Raw genomic sequence first — 14,108 nt, 5'->3', positions numbered from 1 at the left:
TCCCTAGTGTGTGTAGGATAGTGTTAATGTGCAGGGATCACTGGTCGGTGTGGACTCGGTGGGCCGAATGGTCTGTTTCCACGCTGTATCTCTAAATAAACTAAAAAATTAAAAGCCAGTGCACCATCATCTTCTCAAGAGCAATTGTGGATGGGCAGTAATTGTCAGCCTTGTCGAAAATGTCCTCATCCCAAAAATAGATTTAAAAAACCCCATCGAGGGTAGCACATGAACACTTAATATTGCTCTGCCATTTCACCTCACATTATTTTAATGGGGATGCAAAATTATTCAAATTCAATGGACCTGTGCCTGCATGAAAAGTGCAGACAAAATAATCTGCATGAGTTAGTTTCAACCTCTTATAATTTGGAATCGTGTCTATGAGTTCCTAAAAACTTTCTTGATGACACTGAGTGGTGCTTGGCACTATTATTGGCTAACTTTACCTCATCTGGTGTATGGATGATCTGAAGTCAAATCATCCGGCACTACAAAAGACACCACCATTAATTAAAATTAAACAAATAACGTAAGAGATGTCCTCCTCAAATTTGACAGGTGCTGGCAATTAACCTGGAAATGCATTAGATATCTCTTCTTTTACAAGCTTTGTCGAGACTTAAATAAACATATGGTGCAAACAATGTTGTGCATTGAAAAGCCGAGGGATAGAGGTAAATTAGGTGAGATAAAATAACATAATGTACAACTGTGAGAACACAGATTTGGCAAAAAATCCAACAAAATATAACCAAATACCTGCAAACAATAATAATCCAAATTATAAAATTAATTTCAAAGATGATAATAAGTAATTTACCACATTTTTTCATCACTATACAATTTCATGTTTGACGGTGACTACAGTATGCTTCAAAATATTAGACAATAGACAATAGACAATAGAAAATAGGTGCAGGAGAAGGCCATTCGGCCCTTCGAGCCAGCACCGCCATTCAATGTGATCATGTGATCATGGCTGACGGTGGCTGACGGACAACGGTTAACAGTTGATAACGGTTTTGTTTGAAGGCAAATATGATATAAAATGCAGTAAAACACTTTGAAGTCAAATTCTACTCGAATAAATGGCAGGGACCTTAGCAGTGATACTCGTAGAATTGTACAGCATAGAAATAGGCACTTCCATCAACTGTCGATGTTGGCCAATAAATACCTATCCAAACTCATCCTATTTCCGAGTGCAAACCCTTTTCCTTCTCTGCTATGGTATTCCATGTGCTTATTAAAATATTTCTTAAATGTTTTGATAGTAACAGCCTCTACCACCCCCTACTGAAAATAAATCAACCACATTAACTACCTGTGCTGCTGCCTTTAGGGATCTTTGGATATTTTCAGGAAACATCCAATATTCCATATGCTTCATTGTCTTCTATCATTCATTGTGCATGTCTTAGTCTTATTAATCTCAACAAAATCCAACAGATTGTCCAGGGTTAAATTCCATCTGCCATTATTTCACAGTGTTTCTTAATATTTCATAGTTCTGCAGCCAGAGATTATCCTCCTCATTTACCACAACACCACCCATCTTTGTCATCTGTAAACTTTCTAAACCTACTTTATATATTTACATCCACATCATTAGTCTACATTACAAAGAGCATCAGTCCTAACACCAATTTTGGTGGAGCCCCTCTGGCTTCCAATTATGAAAACAAAACTCCACCATAACACTCTGCTTGCTCTAATTTCAGATTCATTTGACCAAACTGTGTTGGATCCCATGAGTTCTACTCATTTGAACCAGTGTCCCACATTATTCCTTGTCCAGGGCTTAATGAAGTCTAATGGACTGCATCATCTGCATTTCTCTGGTCAACACAGTTAGTCACCTTCTCAAAAAGTTCAATCATATTCGTCAGATAGCACCTTCTCTTAACAAAGCCATGATCAATCCCTGCTTGTCTAAATGCAGATTAACACTGTTCCTCATATATTATTTCCAATAATATCCCTAAATTGGGCTGTAACTATCCAGTTTACTCATGGTGACCTTCCTGAATAAAGATACCAAGTTATAATCCAATCATTTAGACCTTGTTTTGTTTACAATGTCTAGCATATATGCACAGCTAATATAGGAAGAACCCATTAAGAAAGCTTAAATGTCAGATAAGCAGTACACTATATTAATTTCTAAAGAAGGTGCACTCCTTAATTTGCACATTACACCCATTCAGCAACAATGTCTGGTCACGAGTTTCCAAATTCAGATATAACTAAAGAGAGGAAAGTTTTCTAATTCTGAAACTATATCCAGACTTTCCCCTCTGATTGTTCATAATCATTCAAGCATGTGCTTCATGCCACTGGTATCTAGATACTACCAATTTGCAAGTGAGAATGGAGCATTGGATTTGCTCAGAGATGGGACAGTTTCAGCCAGTGCACTACATTCTCTATATTCTGTTTTGCAGATAAAACTAAACATATGGGTTAAATTAATCTTGACGATTGTTGGAATTTTTTAGATGCATGATCATCTTTCGACATTCTGAAATATACAATGATATGTTTTTGAAACTCAATTCTTTGTGCCAGTACTTAGACTTACTTACTTTTATTTTCAAAATTAACTGTTCATTCGGTGCTCAAATTAATTAGCCGACATCATTTTGTTTTAGACAATAGACAATAGACAATAGGTGCAGGAGTAGGCCGTTCAGCCCTTCGAGCCAGCACCGCCATTCAATGCGATCATGGTTGATCACTCTCAATCAGTACCCCGTTCCTGCCTTCTCCCCATACCCCCTCACTCCGCTATCCTTAAGAGCTCTATCCAGCTCTCTCTACTGACTATGAGGTCAGTTAATATCTGCCAAGACACCATATTTCCACACACAACAATAACTGCATTTTATAGTAATGTGTTCCAAGTAAAATGTGCTGAGGTGTTGATCAGGTGTTAGAAAGATGTGGCTTCTGTACATTTAGGCATTGTGTCTTTATTTCCTTTAAGTAAAAACATGGCATTAGTAATGCCCCACTAATCATCTAAATCAAGGACAGTGGCTGAACAAACAACAGCGAGCTGGAAATTGGATTTTGCTTTGATATAGTATCGTTGTATGTAGTGCTAAGACCAAACTGAGTTTCACAACAAGAATGTATAACAATGTGTGCATCAGAATTGGAATAATGTCTGCCACGTGAGCTGTTCTACAATGCAATCTGTTCAATGGAACAACCTCCACAGAAGCTATATGATTCTCCTGACCACCTTAGAACACAGGGTCTCCCACTTGGCTTGTTTCTCACTGAGTAGGACAGCTGTGTTTCTCTGTCCGGAAATGAAGACGCTCTCTCCTTTGCCACTGCAGCCATCCGCCAAAATAACAGCTATTACATGTTGTTGCTGCTAAGCTGTTGGGATAAGGCTGGGATTGTCACAGTTGGAAGTGAAAATTATGCAACTGAAGCCTTGGAAATAATGGTAGTAGTTATCTCCCAAACCCATCCCTCAGGGCAATGCTGTCTGCTCAAGATGCCTGGCAAAGCAGACTCAATCAGAATACAGGACATGTGCGGGTCCCAGAAATCATAGCATTAACTAGCAGAAAGTCCTGGTAGTGATCAATAACTAACTGAATATTAGGATATAGCTTCTTAATGAAGCTCTCTGAGATTTTTGAGGAAATACTAAATGGGCGCAGAGTGTAACAAATGATAGCCTGGATCGTGAGAACACGAGAATGCTGATAGATCCAGCTGCATGCATTGACATCTGCTTGCACTGACATCAAGCCTACAATGTTTTTCCCCCTTGAGTAAAAGGCTTGTGCAAACTCTCTTAATGTTGTGACTAGTCCTTGGAGAGGCCAAGGTAAGATTCTGTGTGTCTGAACACTCTCTCTGGACAGTTGCTTTGCACTTGTGCATTTCCGTGCCCCCTTCCTCTTAAGTCTCTAAACCTCCCATGAGGTGGGATCGGCAATTTAATCATTGAAAAACTCATTAAGTATTTGTTTGGTAGTTAAATCCCAGCACAAGCACTCTTTTATAACTTGTTCTAATTATCTTGGTTCCTGAGCTTTCTACAACTAATATTTAGAGATGTTTAGTTTTAGTTTAGTTTCATTTAGTTTAGAGATTACGAAGCGTCTGATGTTAGCAGAATGGTTCTTCAAATGGTTCTAACTGGAGACCATACCGGTTGTATACTTTGTTTTCAAATGACCATGAAATAACACTGCGTTCTTGAGCTGAAATCTCAAATTTATATCAGTAATGGTTGAAAGTATGAATTACACAGCAAATGATGTCATGAGGTACTCATCGAGAATAGATCAGGCCAAATGGGTCACGATTGGAGTTGCTTTATCCAGTTTTCACAAATGTCATAATTTCCATTTGAAAATTGTTGAATCTCCAGATTAATTCAATCTTGAATTTCATGGTGCTTTAACAAGTAGGATTATACGATTCATCTTCCAGCCAAAAGTTCTTTGGACATTCCATTACAGATGTAGGATTTCCAAAATTTATGGTTCGTTTACGAGCAGACAACTTGCATTTGTGGAGTTCAATATGTTAAAAGTCATTTCACTGAAGCATTATCAAGCAAAATTTGATATCAAGTCAATAAACTAACCAACATCCACTAAATATTTACACAGGAGGTACCAATACTAAACAACAAGCAACTTCTGAAAACTTCAAATAAAGTGTTAAACTCAAAACTATTATATTATATCAGCTACTTACTAAATGCCTACATAGAAACACTGCATTATGAAACACCAGGTCATTTCTAAAATGAATCCTCCAATTCTCCACATAAAAAGTCACAGGAACTTTTCTAATTTGTAAAAGAATTCCCATATCTCCACTATCTTTCAGCTGTGTGATTTAGTCTAATCATCAGTTCATCCAAACAATAAACCCATTGAACTTGAAAAATAACATTGAAATCCACTGAAAAATATTCAAACTCAAAACAATCTGTTGGCAGACACATTGACGGAGTGATTCCAATACCTCTTCCATCTTTTGCTGCAATGTTAGTGTAAATATCAGATATTTTTCAGACTTTTTTCATGACTATTCCACGTTGATGTTATTCTGCCAGTATTTGAAGACATTTATGGAATTTACTCATAACGTTGAATTTGTTTCATTTTTCCACATTTTAGGAAATTGCTAAATTCGTGGACAGCCACAGAATGGCATCACATGGTACACTGCACGCAGTGAGAGGAAGTTATACCTTTCAGTTAAACCACAACAATGTCTTTCTGCACAAATATCTGAATCAGCAAAGACAGGAACATGATTTGCTCTTGCACGTTAAACCTTTGTTGTATGGAATGTTTAATGTGCATATATTTAACAGAACAAATAAGAACTAGTTGTGGTTAAATCTGTGGTTAAATACTATATGGGTTAGTTTTTTATTCACAGCAGTAATTGTGTATTGAAATCATCCATAAGATACTTGCATTGTTTCTTCTTATTATTTATTATAAGCAGTAAAAATAATTACTTTTTTTTTCAGTGCCAATAAGGATTCAAAATAATTTTACTGGTTTTCCAATTTAAAGCTTTGTATCTCAAGTAATATTACATAAAAGATATGTATACTCCCAATTGAATGTCAAGACAGTAATCCAATTGGAAAGTCTACATGATGTTAGAAACCACAGTTGAAACTCAAGGGGCTTTCAAGTGCTCTTCAGACCTAGAGAAAGTTTCTTAAATTCACAAAAGTATTATAATTTAACTTTACAATTTAACATTTCAGTCAGGAACTATCATAAATGGTCACTTATGTAATATCCTTTGCTTTCAGTTATTGAGAGGCAAACCTTTTGCACAATATTCTTATGATAGAGGAACTCTACTTTAATGGTTGAAAGTTGTATCAGTGGATGGAGATTACTAATAATATCAAGATTGGGAGATTCTTGGATACTAGGGGAATTAGGAGTATGATATTAGAGCAGGAGAGTGGTGCTGGAGTAAGAAATCAGCCATGATCTTTCTAAATAGCAGTGCTGGCATGAAGGTCTGAGTGACCTCCCCTTGCTCCTATTTCTAATGCTTTTATGTTCTCGTGCAAAAACCCAATTACGTATTGGGAAACAAGATAAGATATTTCTTACTGAATAATTTTCAATAATGTTTTAAATTAAACTTCATTAACTTTACATCTTATATGTGAAAACCATATAATTGTATTTAATTGTATTTATGTATTTATTTGTTTTTGCATTTATTGCATATATGTTTGTACGCACCGTCAGGATTGGCTATTTTTTAATTTCGTTGTACTCGTTGCAATGACAATAAATGAATATTATTATTATTATTATTATTATTATTATTAATAGTTTTTGAATATATTTACTTTGCCTGATAAACCAATATACCTTACTTAGATAGACACAAAATGCTGGAGTTACTCAGCAGGTCAAGCAGATTCTCAAATGAGCATTTTGTATCTATCTTCAGTATAAAACAGCATCTGCAGTTCCTTCCTACACAATCCAATATACCTTGTTTCTAAATAATTTATTTTTTTGATAAAAGACCATTTTCTGACTTTACAATTTATTTCCCAGTTTTCTAAATGCTACTATCTTCTCCTGCCATCTGCATGCTTTGCAATTATGAATACTTTTAAAGTTTAAAAAGAGTATCCCAAAACTCTTATGATTAAGGCAAGATCTTGTCATTGATATTATCTGTGCCTCAACCTGAGAAAACAGTGGCAAATAGTTTTATTTCCTCAAGTTTTGAATGAAGAAATCGGAAATATTGAACTCAAGACATTGTCACATTTGCCAGTAATGTTGCTTCTTCATTTTGTTATGAAATATATATATATCATATATATATCACATCATATCATCATACCTGGTGAACAGTATCAGGGTGGTATTAGTTCACAGTTATCTCTATCAGCATTTCATGTGACGTAATTATGAAGTGCTTCAATCTCAGTTGCTGCTTTTCATTAAGTACATATTACATTGTGAACCATTCTAACAACCAAGATTGCAACTGAAACGTCCAAATTTAAAGATTGCCAGACTGATGGATTATATTTGACTGAGCCACTGTTTCCCTGGAGGGATTGTTCAAAATTCATTGCTATTGTGTACCAAGTCTCAGGGCTCAGACTAAACTCTATTTATTGATACACATATGTCTTTATGCTAATGAGAATTCATTATAAACTCCAACAACAAAGATTTGCAATAGGGAGGAAAAATCTGTTTTAAATTGAGCTGATGTTTGGCTTTAATATAGTATTATGTACAGGATAGTTTAGGAATCTATACAATTGCAGGGCTGAGAGAAAAACACAAGATCATTGAATGTTTGGATGGATTCAGTTCTGTGAATATAAAGCATATTCATATGAACATTACAAATGTTTTCACTAAGTTCAATGTTAATGCCAGAAAAACCAAATGCAAAATGAAGAAAACACAGATGTGCAGCTCTAAGAAAAGCAGCTTGGAGACAAAGTGTGATTTATGAGGACAAATACCAAAATGGTAATGATGGCTAACCTAGAAGAGAGGGCGAATTTATAGTTCAACATATGCTTACATGTGGACCTTTCTAAAAAATCTGGGACACAGTTAGAATTTAAATCATCAGTGCTATTATGTTTACAGCTTAACAATCTGAAATCAAATAACTGTTTTGTGATAATATAATACGATATATTGCTTCAAATCCTGAGATTCTAATTTGACCATAAACTGACCCACCCTACATTCAGCTGACACTGAGGTCTACCACGGTGACTTCACTTGTCTCTGCCCCTGCCTCAGCTCATCTGTTGCTGAAACCTTCATCATGCCTTTCTTTACCTCTATGCTTGAATACATCACATGCAGGCAGTCCCAGCTACTTAAGAGTTCTGCTTCTGAGAAACAGTCCGTCTGCTCCTTTTTACTGTAAGTCAGATAAATCAATTTTCTGCAGCAAACCATATTGTTTGGCTCTGCACACATAATTCTTTCATTTCATTGAATTTCACCATTCTATTATCCATATTTAAACTAAAGTAATATATACTATATATAATTGCTAATGAACACCACAAAACATTTTATTGTCGGTACTGGTGTTGGTATTATTTCTTATTCTCACGCGTACCGAGATACAGTGAAAAACTTATTATTACCATTATCTTGAAAAATTCTGTTAAACAATTATGGGAGAATTTACAGTAAGTCAGCTTTCTGTAAGTCAGGTCTTCCTGTTCTGCACCATCTGTAAACCTAACAAACTAAACTATGCTGCTAAATGCCAGAGGCGAAAATGAGGTGTGAGACAAAAGGATTGAATAGTTGCGAATTGAAGAATAAATGTAGGTTGAAAGGAAGGGAAGAAATAAGTGAAAGTTTAGGTGGAGCACAGGTGGTGTTTAGGAGCACGAGGGGGAGGGGGAGGAGGGAGAAGAAAGAGAGGGGGAGAAAGGAGAAGGGGATACCTAAAACTGGAGAATTCAATGTTCTCAAGCCAAATGTATGAACATTGAATTCTCCAATTTTAGGTAACCCCACTCCCTGTCCCCCTAAACCCCCTATTTCTTCCCTCCTCTTTCCACCTACACTCCTCCGTCCATTTCAACTGTTCAATTCTTTTGTCTCACACCTTACTTTCACCTCTGGCCTTTAACAGCATATATGCCTTTAGCACCCCCCCCCCCCCTCCCCCCAGGTGTAGGAGAGAAAGGGAGATAGTAATCCCTTCTCCCCCTCCCGTTTCTCCCGCACACTTCCCTTCCCCTCCCCCATCCCTCTCCTCTGTGCCCCACCTAGACTTGCACTTATTTCTTATTTCTCTCTTCCCCCTCCACCTACATTCCTTCCTCTGGCTTCACAATTCGTGACTCTTCAATCCTTTTGTCTCACACCTTTGTCCAACCATCTGCCTACCAAATACCCCTCCTGTCTGTGTTCACTTATTCCAATGCCACACTTTGTCCAGCCACTCCTCTCTTCTAAATTTCTTCCCCCCCTCCCCTAATCAGTCTGCAGAAAGGTCCCCACCTGAAACATCATCTATCCATGTTCTCCAGGGATGCTGCCTGACCCGCTGAGTTACTTCAGCACTTTCTATCTTTTTTTAATATACCAGCATCTGCAGTTCCTTGTTTCTACTTTATCAGTGAGAGTTGCAGCATCATTCCTAGGAAGGTGAAGAATGAGGCCGTTTCATTGGAAGAAGAACTAGAAAGTCTAGGTTTTAGTTTCTACATTAAAGTAATGTTCATACACCACCTGCAACCCGAGGTAAAACCACCAAGATACTACTGCTTAGGCATTTCTCTCAACTGACATGTGATCGGTCTTAGCACAAATTTCCAGTCCTGATGATAATCAATACAATACAATACAATATATCTTTATTGTCATTGTACAGGGGTACAATGAGATTGGGAATGCGCCTCCCATACGATGCAATAATTTAATTAGCTAGTCAGTATTAATTTAAACAACCCAATGAAACAAATTGTAACAGTTTTAAAACAGAATAAAGTGCAAGTAGATCTGTGCCGGATCACTGTGCGATGTGACCATCCGGCTCAGCAGAACCAGTTTCGTAGCAGCTATGGCCCTGGGGATGAAGCTGTTCCTGAGTCTGGAGGTGCGGGCGTAGAAGGCCTTGTATCGTCTGCCCGATGGTAGAAGTTCGAACAGACTGTTGCAGGGGTGTGAAGAGTCTTTGTGGATACTGGTGGCTTTACTGAGGCATCGTGTGTTGTAGATGCCCTCCAAGGCTGGTAGCTGTGTTCCGATGGTCCTCTGAGCTCTATGGACTACCCGCTGATGAGCTTTCCTCGCTGCCTCCGTGCAGCTGAGGTACCACACAGGGATGCCATGTGTTAGGATGCTCTCATTGGTGCAGCGGTAGAATGTCGTCAGCAGCTGTTGGGGTAGACCAGACTTCTTCAGTGTTCTTAGGTAGAACAGTCGTTGCTGTGCCTTCTTGACCAGCGCAGCAGTGTTATTGGACCATTATAGGTGCTCCGAAATGTGAGTGCCCAGAAACTTGAAGCTGGACACTCTCTCCATATTGTCCCCGTTGATAAAGATCGGGGTGTATTCCCCGTTGTGTGACCTACGGAAGTTGATGATCAGCTCCTTGGTCTTGGTGGTATTTAGGGACAGCTTGTTATCAGAGCACCAGTCCACCAGGTTCTGCACCTCCGCTCTGTATTTTGTTTCATCACCGTTGGTGATCAGCCCGATCACCGTTGTGTCGTCTGCAAACTTGACAATGGTGTTGGTGTCGAATGCAGGAACACAGTCGTGTGTGAAGAGGGAGTAGAGCATGAGGCTCAGAACACAGCCCTGTGGTGTGCCGGTACTCAGGGTGATAGTGATCTCTGGCAGTTGTCCCTTCTTCTCTTCTACCATCCAACAATTTGTCATTGAAGCTGATCAACATTGTTGTGAAAATGAAAATATATTCTATCTTGGGCTATATTTACGTAATGACCACCACAGCTTCTAAATTCTAAACGCATAATATAGAATCCATCGACCATTACACACTTTCACTGAAGTCATGCCAATACTTGACACATGTGTACCTATGACAAAAAAATTGCTCTATTATATTCCTTATTATGCTTCACAATGCTATCCACTGAATGATTAATTCAGTCTGTAGTGCTGCTTTGATGTTAAATGGGAATTACAATAGGGTAGCACCGTGATACAATATTTTAAACTTTGATAATAATGGTATGGTATGGTATTGGTATGGCATAGAATTGGAGTGGTAACCTCCTGAGTTTCAATAGTAAGACAATGTGGGAAGATACCTCCAGAGAGAAAAAAAAGTAACATTTGAGGGTAAATCAACAAAGACCAATCTCATGAACCCCATAAATGCACTGCAGTTGCAGAATGTACAATCACCAAGATACAGCAAGCCATCAAGGCTTATTGTGTAGCATCTTTCAATCCCACATCACTGATGCCTAGAAGGACAACAGCCGGAGCACGTCATGTTATAGCTCTACCAGATATGCACTTAAATGTTAGTCAATGAAGTTTTTTTCCTAACGGCAGGCCCATTCTGCCTCAAGAGGAAACTCATTCTATCAACTCAAAGATTAAAGCTTTCTTGACCAAATCACTCAGGTTCCCCTTCAGAATGCCTTTATGACATCTAAATAACCAATGCATGTCTACAAGAAATAAAATATTTCTGTTTATCACACAAAATATAAGTTTTGTTACGTATTTGTCATTGTACAATTTGTACAGAACTATTGGAGTTTGATATTAATTCATATTTAAATTAATCTATCATTGCAAATAGCATCTATAACTTTTAATCCATCAGATCAGTGAATACATGCGCATATTAGGATAGCAGCTTTTCTGACTTGTTAACCAACTGACTCATTCATTCAGGAATTATACTGGAGTTGATTACCTTGGGTGCAGAAGAGCTAAAAGCCACATTAATGACAGTTTCTGTATGTCCTGTTAATTTGTGGATGTAGTTACTGGAAGAGAGATCAAACAAATAAGCCTGCAAAGAACAGAAATAGGGAATGGTAAATACAATAGAATCAGACACAGGCACATCAGATCTGCATGAAATTTCCTTTTTATAATAAGACACGGTTCTTTTGTCAGCTTGGTTGAAATGCTCATTTCTCTGAAATGGTGCATAAAACCCAGGACCTATCAACACAGAAGTGAATATGGCTATGTTTTCCTTCTTAGGTAGTCGATCAGGATCAAATATGACTTGCTTCTACTCTAGTTTTGTGTGTTTTGATATGGCTGATGAGGCCAACGTGGGAACCATGGACTCCTCCACATTTGGCGCAGGAGATGGCTGGTAGGACGGATGGATGGATCAATAGTTTGTGAGGTGAAGCACTCCTTCTGGCATTTACACAGGGCTACTAAATGCTCTGGTGCATGGCCTCAAGGTTTTCAATAACACCCTGAATGCTCCTTCTCTATTCATTCATCTACAGTATTCATGGTCCAGAGGTTCAAGGGAGTCAGTGGGGATGCTGCCCTTCTTCAAGGAAACTTTATACACATTCTTGAATTGTTTTCTCTGTCCCATCTGATAATCTCTGATGAAAGAGTCGGAATAACGGTGCAGGAGTCCGATGTCATGGATGCAAACAAAGTGGTTGCACAGTAGCTGCACAGTTGCTTCCCAAGTCACAGTGTGGATTCCAACCATCTCAAGGCACAGTGGACGCGATTTCAAGGGTGGGAGCAGTGAAGGCCAGTGATGGATTGTAGTGATCAGGCAGATTAGACGTGCAAGTAGGATGGGACAGTCATGGAAGACGGAACAAAGGGGTTTACTGGACTGAAATTAACACAGGCAACACCACAGCGAGATGAACAGTATCCTTATGTTCATATTCGTTATATGTTTGTGACTGTATAACTGCAAAATTATGTACAATTAAACTGTAAAATGCTGCATCTTTTACATCACACACTAATTTCCCACAAATACAAAATAACTGCACTTCAAAAGTATTTCAACGATTGCAAAACATTTTGGGACCTCCTCTGGTTGTGAGACAATAGTAGTTCACGTCGTTTTTCATATTTACTGATATATTCTTCAGAAAACCAGTTTTTTCAACATTAGCTCTGTATAAACTTGTTTCAAAATGGCACTAAATTTTCTTGCTGTTAATTTGGAATGGGTGAGTATTTTACTCCATGACTTCAGATGTTTTCAGCCAAATGTTTCATTTATTAAACAGTTCCCTTCTCTGAAAAGTATGTTATAATGAAAAATTGAGTACATAAAAAAAGCACTATATTTGTTGGCTCAACAGTATGAGGAGGAGAAATGTGCTTTCTAACATAAGAACACATTTTTGATTCATTAACTCAAAATCATTGCCATTAAAAATCAATTTACATGCAGAAAGAATATTTGGTCTCAGATTTTCCCTTGCAACATCAGTATCCTGGAATGCAGATTTCATTTTCTCACTGTCATTGCAACTGCCTGTCATTGCAACTGCCCATCATTTCACTAACTCCAGGTGATGGATGCTGTGATTCCTATTGCTGTCTGTCAAGAATTGAGCCAAGTTGCATGGTTTTGCTTGAAAATTAAACCATGTATGAAAACATGCCAGGTGCTCCTTACTGACCTGAAAAGGTCTTAGCCAGTCACTCTTAAGTAAGTATGATGGCATAAACCCAAGTTGGTATTTTATTGATATACTGTGCTAGTCTCGACGGAAAATGCAGGATAGTTCTGAATAGGTGTAAATCGCTGGTTTCCTGAATGGTTACGTGGGTCTGGGAAGAGTAAAGTTAGGTTTTACCTTGCTCTGCCAAGCAAGAGCAGGGCAGCGTAGAAGTGGGGCTTTTAAAATTGAATATGCTACCTTACCTCCTGATCAGCTTCAATCCTGTCAATAACCATTAAAAATGTTCACTGCAGCTAGATTGCTGAGATGCCTGAAGCAAGCAAACAAGAACCTTAGGAATCAAAGTAATTAGGAGATTTTTCCCTCTATGGGATTTTTTTTGTATTTAACCCCATTCGTACTCGGCCAATTAGCCTTCACGAAAGACAAAGAGACTCCGAGGTTATGAAGAGTTTTTCTCTGTAAGGGCTAGGTGGAGCAGACAGACTCATATACAGCTTGGAAACATGATCAATCAGTCTGACGAAGTGTCCCGAACTGAAACATCAACTATTTCATGTTCTCCAGGGATGCTGCCTGACCCACTGAGTTACTCCAGCATTTTGTGCCTTTCCTATGGAAACATGCCCTTTGGTCAAACCTGTTCATGCCTACCAAGGTGACTTCCTGAGCAAATCCCATTTGGTCCTTATGCTTCGAAACATTTCCTATCCATGAACCTGTCCAAATGTCTTTTAAACACCACAGTTATGCCCAATTCTGCCATCATCTGTGTAAAAGACTTTCTCCTTAGGTCCCCTTTAAATCTTTCCCCTCACACCATAAAACTCTGCTATCTACTTTTAGACTCCCCTCGCCTGGGAAAAAGAGTGAGAGCATTCATCTTATCTATGCCCATTATGATTTTATAAACCTCAATAAAATCACACCTCAGCCCATTTTGTTCCAG

The 14,108-nt window shown here is 38.2% G+C and overlaps 1 protein-coding gene across 1 annotated transcript in view; it reads right to left on the bottom strand.

The window, feature by feature from the left end:
• Positions 1-14,108, bottom strand: part of wdr27 (WD repeat domain 27) — a 326,961-nt gene that overhangs the window by 120,336 nt on the left and 192,517 nt on the right. The window contains 1 exon segment of the mRNA XM_078405889.1: positions 11,443-11,541. Within this exon segment, the coding sequence (XP_078262015.1) occupies positions 11,443-11,541 (99 nt within the window).

This window comes from Rhinoraja longicauda, chromosome 9 (assembly GCF_053455715.1).
Source record: "Rhinoraja longicauda isolate Sanriku21f chromosome 9, sRhiLon1.1, whole genome shotgun sequence".
Taxonomy (NCBI): Eukaryota; Metazoa; Chordata; class Chondrichthyes; order Rajiformes; family Arhynchobatidae; genus Rhinoraja; species Rhinoraja longicauda.
This window is presented reverse-complemented; position numbering and strand designations above follow the sequence as displayed.